At 42.3% G+C, this 9,991-nt stretch overlaps 1 protein-coding gene and 3 non-coding genes across 4 annotated transcripts; all 4 read right to left on the bottom strand.

Moving 5' to 3' along the window:
- Nucleotides 1–3,432: 3,432 nt before the first annotated feature.
- On the bottom strand, nt 3,433–8,173 carry rpl17 (ribosomal protein L17). Its single transcript, XM_008423110.2, has 7 exons — nt 8,093–8,173; nt 7,617–7,666; nt 7,395–7,435; nt 6,554–6,688; nt 6,285–6,383; nt 4,165–4,356; nt 3,433–3,510 (listed from the first exon to the last, which is right to left on the bottom strand). Exons 2-7 carry the CDS (start codon nt 7,654–7,656, stop codon nt 3,463–3,465), a joined length of 555 nt encoding a protein of 184 aa, XP_008421332.1. The 5' UTR covers nt 7,657–7,666; nt 8,093–8,173; the 3' UTR covers nt 3,433–3,462.
- LOC145554445 (small nucleolar RNA SNORD58) lies at nt 3,574–3,641 on the bottom strand. The gene has a single exon (XR_014090404.1). It is a non-coding gene; the product is annotated as a small nucleolar RNA SNORD58 (small nucleolar RNA).
- Nucleotides 6,449–6,515, bottom strand: LOC145554443 (small nucleolar RNA SNORD58). Its single transcript, XR_014090403.1, has one exon. It is a non-coding gene; the product is annotated as a small nucleolar RNA SNORD58 (small nucleolar RNA).
- LOC145554446 (small nucleolar RNA SNORD58) lies at nt 7,506–7,571 on the bottom strand. Its single transcript, XR_014090405.1, has one exon. It is a non-coding gene; the product is annotated as a small nucleolar RNA SNORD58 (small nucleolar RNA).
- Nucleotides 8,174–9,991: the final 1,818 nt, after the last annotated feature.

Here is a 9,991-nt window from a genome sequence, read left to right as displayed (position 1 = left end):
ATACATCACGTGTTCCAGATCAATCCAGTTGTACAGCGCATGCTTTCATTTGGTTCAATGGCTTTTGGTAGGAGTTAAAGTCCAGCTGATTGCATCAAGTCACTTACTTTGCAACAGTTTGAAGCATGAGGGGACAGAGGGAAGAAAGAATTCCTCTACATTAGGAAGAGAGCTCCAGCAGAGCCAGGCCTGCTGAGAACCCTCAGCTCCAGCAGAGCCAGGCCTGCTGAGAACCCTCAGCTCCAGCAGAGCCAGGCCTGCTGAGAACCCTCAGCTCCAGCAGAGCCAGGCCTGCTGAGAACCCTCAGCTCCAGCAGAGCCAGGCCTGCTGAGAACCCTCAGCAGGAAGTTGGTGTGGAAAAACTGCAGCAGCTCCAGCTTTTCTCACAACGCATCTTCCAGGTTACTAAAGAGGAAATCAGTCCACATTAAATCAGGCAAATATGTGACTTTTAAATCCTCAGACCAGACCTTTGATTTTTAATGTGAGGTGATAAAACAGAAATGTTTGAATTTCAATTTGAGATGTCATAAGCACCGGTGTTTACATATGTTCCTTGAACGCGCCTTCATGGATCAGTGCGCTGCTTTGTTCTGCTGAGGGACGTTAAGCTCGAAGAGACAAGCTGAGGTATTTATGTTGAGCGGAAAAGATAGAGAAGAGTTTGGTTTGCACTGATGATTTGATTTAATTCTGCTCTCTCTCTCTTTCGATTTTTTCCAGTTTTATAATTATCTTTCCTAACCTTCTGTAAATATTTCTTGGCATGTTCGATCAAATAATCAAACAAATTTTAGATAATGGCTATAGAAAAATATTAAATTGACCTATTTCATTTTTTACCTTTCATGCTTCTATCTTAATTGTGAATATTTAATTATTAGGTTTGGTTTGTGGTTCATTCTGTACAAATGAAAACAGATTCTTAAATGCCAGATCTCATGACAAAATGAGTAAAAGATCTGCATAATTTATCAATCACCCCAATATCTTTACACAATCAATACTGTTTTACTAATAATATTAATAACACAAAGAATCGTAAGAATTGATCCAGTTTGTGATCACCTCTGTTTGGACTTTAAAAGTTTTACATAAAGGAACAGGCAGAAGATTAAAGGTTTTAAAATTCATCACATTTAACCATATTAATCTTTAAAATTCCAGCCAGTTTTTGGAGATTCTACTTATCAAATTGAACAAGTGTAAAGATGATGCTCAAGAAAAATTCCCCATCGACTGATCCTCATCACAGTGACCATCTTCTACCAGCTGTGTGTGCGTTAACAGAAAACACAGTACAAATATGCAGTAACCTTATAGAAGAAACTATGCGACTCAAAAATGATCATCAACCAGTAGAAAGCTTTCATTCCAGGAGTGGATGAGCCTCAAGGTTCATGCTGCTTAATACTCAGAGAAATTAGAAACTCTGACTTCACCAGCCTCTGCACGTGTTGCCCAGTGTCAGAAAAGGCTTCAACACATTAGTCTCATATTGACTGGATATAAAGGATGTTCTGTGGTCCAATGAGAGACGTTTGTCCATGAAACAGAACAAAAGAGCTCACACTCCAGCCAGATCATCTGGGCATCGCCACTGCATCAGCCAGGAACTTTATGAGGTCATCTTGGATGAAATGTGAACTTCCTGTACAGCAGCTGCTGGCTATTAGCCTCAGTCTAAGGTTAATAATTTGATAGTTTGACCTACTCTTGTATATTACATTGCAAAACCTGGCAAGGAAAAAATTATGTTCTTTGCATGTAAAAAATATTGAACCATCATGCAACCACTGATGGATTATTAGACGATATGTACAGAAGGGATTGGAGCTCTCAGGATCTCCAGCCACATGTTCAAGTTTCCCTTCCTATGAATTGTGGGGGAAATACAACATTTCCACTAACATCTGTTCCCTTCACGCGTCTTTGCTCAAGAAAAAACTTGCCTCAAACATTTCATTTCAGGCAGGACAGAAAGTTCCTTTTTTTTCCCTGTGTGTATTGTATAAAAAAATACTAGTGTTTTTTTTCTGGAAACCGTTAAACTCTTCTTTCTGGATGCAGCTGAACCAGGTCAGCAGTCTGCACAGGTGAAAATGGAAGAATTCACGTTTTAGTAGCAACAAACCATCTAGTGAAAACAGGATATCTGTTCTTTCAAACACCGGAAAGGTGATGATCCACTAGGGCCCCCGTGTGGATACCACCTGTAACAGCAGATACTTTTCTATGAAAATCTAGCATTTCTAAATTAAATCAAAGAACTTTTACAAAAAATCTGAAATCAGTCTTAAGATCTGTCTAGGATTTTAAAACAGATCTTCAGTTTTTAGTCAGACTGTAATCCAAGCTACAGTTCATTAGTATTGTTCATTATATACTAATGAATACACATTTATCAGGGGTAAATTGAGCCACCCCTTGTTGCTAGGAAATGGTTAAAAAGACTGAGACAAAAAAAGCAATTGTGCTGGTTAGAAGGCATCATTCAATGACGTTTGAAAAGGCAAGATTTGACTTTTGAAAATGTTTTTCATTCTTGAAAGTTAACTTTTTGTTTAGACCACAATAATTGTTTTAAATGTGTTCTACATATGACCTGTACGATGGATGGATGGACAAATACGGGAGCCAACAGTGGAGTTACTGAAGGGAAGCATGTTTGAGCAGCAGCAAACGATGCAAAAATAGACAGAATGACACAATATAGACAAAAAATAAAGTACTTTTGAGAAAGACGGGTTCTGATGGAGAAGCGGAGGCCACAAGGAGGTTCTTAGTTGCCACGGAATCTCAATTTGCCAAACATTAAACTATGATTCTGGAACAAGGATTCAGTTTTACCATTTCTTTCCAAATGTTAACGTTTGATTCACAAGGCCACTAAAAAGCATCTTGCAGGGCTTTTTTTTAGCCAAACACCTGTTTAGCAGAAATCTACAACAAAAAGTTGTTGTACCCCATGAATCATGTATAACAAATAGAATGCGATTGATAAAAAAGTTTCATCTAGAGAAGGTGGTCAGTGACAGGTGGGACTGAGTTGGGGAGAGAATGATGTGTTTTTAAATACGTGACTCAACTTGGCCCATTTTGGGGTAAGTTGAGCGATGAGGTAGTTTCCTTTTATCATCACTCATTCTGATTGATTGTAGGGATGCACAACATCCTGAAATATAAGCAGATATGTCAGCAGTTTGTAGTCCAATAAAGCAGACTGGAAGCAAAGTTTCCCTAATATCTCAGTCAATTCAATTGGTAAACTAAGCTGTATAGTTTGGGAAGAGGTGATATTTTAATGTTTACAGCAGCTGATCAAACAAAGCATTCATGTGACTAAAGCCACTTCTAAACAGAATTAACAGCCTTTATGGGACAAACCTCAGGTATTCAGTAGATAAAGAATAAAGATCCAGAGTCTGGACTGATATTACAAGACAGCTTTTTATTAGACTTTACTCGCGTGCCATCAGCTTCTGCTTCTTCAGCTTCTTCTGTGAAACCTGCAGACAGACACTCTGTTAATACAGACTCTGTGATGACAGGAATGACAACTTTACTGCTTAGTTGCTCAGAATGTCATCATTTATTTTCATGGAGAATCCAAAGGTGTCCTAAGTAGTCATCATGGCAACCATCAGAGTGCCTCAGTGAGTGGGTGTGTTCAGTCTGAAGCCCCTTCTCCATTGTCTAGTCTCCCTCTAGCCGGGTTTGGTCTGCTTTGGTTCTGGTCTGGTTGGGTGTGTTTCTCAGAATGTGTACCCCCACTCTGGTGAGGTCACTCTGTCCTTGGGCAGCCAGCTTCTCTAAAATCTCTCGGTACATTTTGCCTGTTGATGCTATAATTGATTAAAAGGTTTGAACCTAAAGATTTGACCATGGAATTATTAACTTGCAGCTCAAAATCTACTGCAGTCTCACTGTGCCTCCCACAGGCCCATCAAGTGGCATGCCTGGTTACCTGGTTAGTTCTGGTTAGTACCACCTCTACAGTAGTACAGAAAACAGGAAGGAACTGAAGGATCTGGTAATGACATGGGTGCAGCTGAGGCATTCTGGGTAAGAACTGGTTAAACCCTTGGCTGTGGAGAAGGGGCTTCAGGAACCTGAGCTGTATCCTGCTGGTCTGAGCTCTTCAGTCAACATCTGTACTGCACCTTTTTCTTCTGGGCCACCTCCTCCTCTGGCTTGGGGACGATCTGCTCCTTCTCGGTGAGGATCATCTCGATGTGGCACGGTGAGCTCATGTAGGGGTTGATGCGGCCGTGGGCGCGGTATGTGCGTCTCCTCATCTTGGGGGCCTTGTTGACCTGGATGTGTTCGATGACCAGAGAGTCCACGTCCAGACCCTGAAATCACAGATTGGGTAAAATCTGAGAAGTTGTCACAAATCATAAATGATATATAAAACCAGACTGAATATGTGATGAAAATAAGAAATTAGATGTCAAGGCACACCAGGGTTTTAAGAGAACACTCTGTCTCAAAACCACTGACTGTTGGAAGAGATGGCCTGAGCAGAAATATTAAACTGACATTTATGGAGTAAAAATTGAAGTTCTACCACAGCAGATAGCCTGACTAACCAGCTAATAGGAAAGTGCAACGTATATGGAATTAGTAGAAGTTTGGCCTACGATAGAGTCCCGTAGTCTACAGGCTAATCACATTAACGCTTGTTGATGTAATCAGCTGACTGAGAAGGGAAGAGCTGGTTAAAAAGGCAGTGCAAAATGTTGATTATCTGGAGTTGGTTCACCTTCAGCGCTCTTAGCACAATGCTGTGGCAGATATCACAGACCGCAAAGAATAAACCTCGTAAAAGAACATGAAAGGTCAAGTGCAACTCCACCGGACTGCACTGACAAAAATAAATAACTGTCTCATAAGACCAATGGAGGGTTAAACAGACCAGGAGTAGAAAAAAGTAAAGCTTCCTGCAAAAATATGAGCAGTTTGTTTGCCACCTTAAAATGAAGCATGTGCTTGAATACCAGCAAGCAGCTGGTATCAAGTTCCAGTTACAACACTAGGAAGAAAAAGCAGGATTTCATAAAGTTATTGTGTTTCTATATATATTTTTTATTTAATTATTTAACCACTAAATTATACACAAATTGAGTATGAAACAATGAAACTTCCCTATATTTAGGTTATACCTCAACTCTTCATTTTTCTACCCAAGCCTACATATGAAGCAGCCAGAAAAGCGTTCAAGGTTTCCCAGTGTTTTCCCTACAATCCAAGTCAGGCCTCAAGTCTCTCACCACTTTAGGCTACTGACTGAAAAACATGTTCTCATCACTGATCCTCACACACCCTGAGTCAGGTGATCTCACACGCTGGTGAACATGCGCTCTCTCCATCAGACAGAGAGCGAACAGAAAAAGGATATCAGTGTTAACACTCTGGAGGAGAGCGGCAAATGTCACGGCCAAACTGTCCGTTTCCGAAACCACACACCCACAAAAAACCTTGTAAATGTGTGACCCTGCTGGACCAAAAGGCTTGTGGGGGTCCTAATGACCCCGTCTCTCAAGACTGCAAGAGGGTGAAACATGTTTGGTGGTGTTTTAATGGCAGCAGTTTGCTCTCCTGTAAGTAGCAGTAGAAACCGTTATTATTGCTGTTATTAAAAGAAAGTGGAGGTGCAGCGATTGCAATTTAAAAAGCCTGACTGATTTTGGCCTGCTGCGACTTGTTTCTGTGCTAAATACATCAAAAGTGTTGCAAAGTTAAAGTCCCTATGGGAAACACTGGGCATTTCTATTTATTTAGCTAACTGATTATCTGCAGAACAAAAATCTGAATTAATGCTTTCATTAAATGCATTAAAACTGAAAACTGCCTTTTCAGTCTGTGGACATAAAAACATGTCCTTTGAGTCCGTTTAAACTTCTATGGAGAAGAAAAAAAAACTAAAGCTTTCTATAAGTGCATAACATAATTCTGTTACATATATAGATTTTATTGAATATTCTGATTTTCTGAGATCATAAAGTTGTAATCATCCAGTTATTAAGATAAACAAAGTAATGTAGAAAATAAATGGCTGTAATAAACTGGTTTCAATTGTCAAATTACTGGATTTATTTTTAAATGGCATTGCAATTTGAGTTGACATCAAGATGTGCAGTTAAATATAATTTTTAATGGAATTGGAGAGAAATATTCTCAGAAATTAACATTACATGACAGAACTAATGGAGACATACTTGTGTTTTGTACATTTGTGCCTAGTGCTATACGGCCCGTCTGATACCGGACCTGGACTCACCTTCAGCTCAGCGTTGCTCTCTGCATTCTTGAGCATGTGCAGCAGGAACTCTGCACTTTTCTTGGGCCAGCGACCCTGAGTCCAGCCGAACTGCTTGGCCTGGAAACAATAAACCAATTAGAAGAAACACATCCTCCCCATTCAGTCTCAAAGTTTCCCCCAATGCTGCTCAGACTAAGAGTTTGTTTTCATCATTAATCCAAAGGTGTCCTAAGAAGGTCATCATGGCAGCCTGTACGCCCCCTCCAGGTGTTGGTGCTGGGTCTAACCTGAGCACAGCGGCCCACCCCACCATTGTAGCGACGGAAGGGGACACACTGGTGCTTGACAGTGACGTCCCTCAGGTACTTGTTGGCTTTGCGGATGTGCATGCCCTTGATGGCCTGGGCTGTCTCACGGGTGTTCTGTTGGGGAAAACATAAAGCACAGCGGTTGAGTAAAACTAATTTGTTTAGAAAACCAGGTTTTAAAAAACCAGGTTTTAAAAAACCCGCCAGAAAAACCTGGTGAGATTAAACAGAGCTGAAACAAACAAAAGTTCAACCATGTCATAACTTTCCAACTTTGTACAGAAACGAGTCCCTTAATCAGCTGTGTAAATTTTAAAAAGTATCAATTTCAACACTAGACCTGATATGACTAGTAAAGATGCAGAACTAACACCTCTAAGGTCCCTGACTCAACTTTAACTACATTTCCTTGGCTTGGTTTAACTCAATGTAGAGGTCTGAACTGTAACAGCATTTGATAATTCTTTGTCATTATTCTTTTCATAATGAAAACAAAATTAAAATGGAGACAAAAAAAGATTTGCACTGAATGCCAACTCAAGGAGGAAGTTTGAACTTTGAAACACCTAAAAGCAAAAACTGTCTACCAGGAACACTGAGTTTCTGGCACTCAGAGGTTTAACGATTGATGAAACATTTTGAAAATTACCACAACTTTAAGAAAAACCTATTGTTGTGTAACAGAATGTCATATTCAAAAGCTAAATACTTAAAAAGTAGGTATCCTGCCTTATCAGCAATTGTATAAAGACACATAAAATAAGGTAAGGCATCTTAGAGAGACAGTCTGATCCAACATGTGGACAGCTGGGCGGCTTACCTTGAAGTGAACCCGGAGGTTGGAGCCCCTCGCCTTGCATGCTGAAAGAAAAATGAAGACATGAAACAACAACCCAGCAGCTAACTTAACACACACTGCCTCAGTAACTGTGCAGCTCAGGTTTAATAAGTTCTTTTCACGATTAATCCAAAGGTGTCCTAAGAGTCATCACAGCCACTGAGCGAAGCCCCGAACCCAGACCAGGCTGCGGGTTTTACTCACATTTAGTAGGGTTCTCGGGGTCGAGAGAGTAGCGGACCATTTTCAGATACCTGCAACACAAACACGGTCAGGGTTTTCATTGAGCCCCCTCCTTTAGCTCAGCAAGAAAACACGCTAATTTTAGCTGCTAACGTCTACTCATTTTTCTAAAGCAAATGCCAACAAAACCAGAATTAACATAAATTCGGCACTGTCTTGAGGAAAGAATGTTAATATTCTTTTAAAAAATAGCATTTAAGTGTGTATCATCACATGTAGCCAACATGGCGGAGAGCTACAGTAGCGACCTAACCCGGCGTCCTCACACTATTTAACATATAACCCATAATCTACGCCTTTCAACTCAGACATATGACGCCACATTGGTTGTTTATTATCAATAGATGAAACCCAATGCGTTAAAACATTGGATGCAGAAGATTTAAAAGAGATTGTGAGCAGATTCTGCTCCTTGAAATAAAATCTAAGATCCTCACCTCTGAGGCCGCAGTAGGAAGAGGAAGTACGGTAGCCTGTGCTCCTCTTCTTCTGCTTCGTCTTAGTTTACCGCCCCCTGCTGGTCAGGAGGTGGCACTGATCAGATCAGGACTGTTTCACAAAACTAGGTTAGTGGCTTAAGCCGAGGTTTTCCGGATATCTTGCCTTAATTAAGCATCGATTTGATTTCTTAAAAGCGGCAATACATAAACTATGGCGATATCCTGTGCAGCTAGGCCCAGTTAATCCTGGCTGGAGCCTCATCTGTTCAGTCAGCGCTCACGTCCTCAGAAACCAATGAGTTTTGTCCGTGTTTCCGTTTACTTGTCTGTCTCGTTTTGTCTTTTTAATTACTCTGAATTTAAATACCACTAATTTATCTTGGTATTCAGTCAAGTCCTGTTATTATTTAACGTCATAATACTAGAAAATGCCACAATCAATTTTAAAACAACCCACTCTGTTTCTGTTCGACTGTGTTTTGGAAGAACGTTGTTCTAGTTGGACAGAAATGCCTTTAACAGACTGTTGCAGTGTTAGATATATGGGTCATAAAGAAACAAATATATTGTAATCAAGTGATGCCATATTATATGCAGCATACCTTACAGATGAATTTTAACACTGCTTGAATTTTTTTCTTACAACGTAAGCAACTTTAGTTTTGATATTTTGATAAAGAAATGCAGTTTAAATTACAAATATTTAAAACAAGTACTTATTTACATCGTAACTATACCTTTTGTCTTTATTAAGGAGGTTGCTAATACGATTCATTTTATAAGTTCTGTTACAATTTATCTTTTGTTTTTTGATTGCCATTAATCTGCCTTTCAGATCGGGGGGCCGTTCCTCCCAACCACGCCTCTCCAGGTCTCACTGTCATTGCCCACGTGAGCGTTGAAGTCTCCCAGCAGAACAAGGGAGTCCCCAGGAGGGGCACTCTCCAGTACCCCCTCTAAGGACTCCAAGAAGGGTGGGTAATCTGAACTGCCGTTCGGCCCGTAAGCACAAACAACAGTCAGAACCCGTCCCCCCACCCGTAGGCGGAGGGAGGCTACCCTCTCGTTCAACGGGGTGAACCCCAACGTACAGGCGCCCAAATGGGGGGCAACAAGTATGCCCACTCCAGCCCGGCGCCTCTCACCGTGGGCAACTCCAGAGTGGAAGTACGTCCAGCCCCTCTCAAGGAGACTGGTTCCAGAACCAGAACCATGCGTCGAGGTGAGGCCGACTATTTCTAGCCGGAACGTCTCAACCTCGCACACTAGCTCCGGCTCCTTCCCCACCAGAGAGGTGACGTTCCACGTCCCAAGAGCCAGCTTCTGCAGCCGAGGATCAGACCGCCAGGGTCCCCTCCCTTGGCTGCCGCCCATAGCACAATGCACCCGACCCCTTTGGCCCCTCGGACAGGTGGTGAGCCCATCGGAAGGGGACCCACGTCTCCTCTTCGGGCTGAGCCCGGCCGGGCTCCATGGGTAAAAGCCCGGCCACCAGGCGCTCGCCATCGTGCCCCACCTCCAGGCCTGGCTCCAGAGTGGGGCCCCGGTGACCCGCGTCCGGGCGAGGGAAAACGCAGTCCAAAGTTATTACTCATCATAGGGGTCTTCGGGCTGCACTTTGTCTGGTTCCTCACCTAGGACCTGTCTGCCTTGGGTGACCCTACCAGGGGCATAAAGCCCCAGACAGCATAGCTCCTAGGATCATTGGGACACTCAAACCCCTCCACCACGATAAGGTGGCAGCCCAAGGAGAGGCTTGGACATGGTATGTCTTGGACACTCGGGTGAAGAGAGGTGCGGAGCTGTCCACTGACCACTACCTGGTGACGAGTTGGCTCCGGTGGTGGGGAGGAAGCCGGTCAGACCTGGCAGGCCCAAACGTATAGTGAGGGTCTG

The sequence above is a fragment of the Poecilia reticulata genome, chromosome 12 (assembly GCF_904066995.2).
Source record: "Poecilia reticulata chromosome 12, P_reticulata-male-v2, whole genome shotgun sequence".
NCBI lineage: Eukaryota > Metazoa > Chordata > Actinopteri > Cyprinodontiformes > Poeciliidae > Poecilia > Poecilia reticulata.
This window is presented reverse-complemented; position numbering and strand designations above follow the sequence as displayed.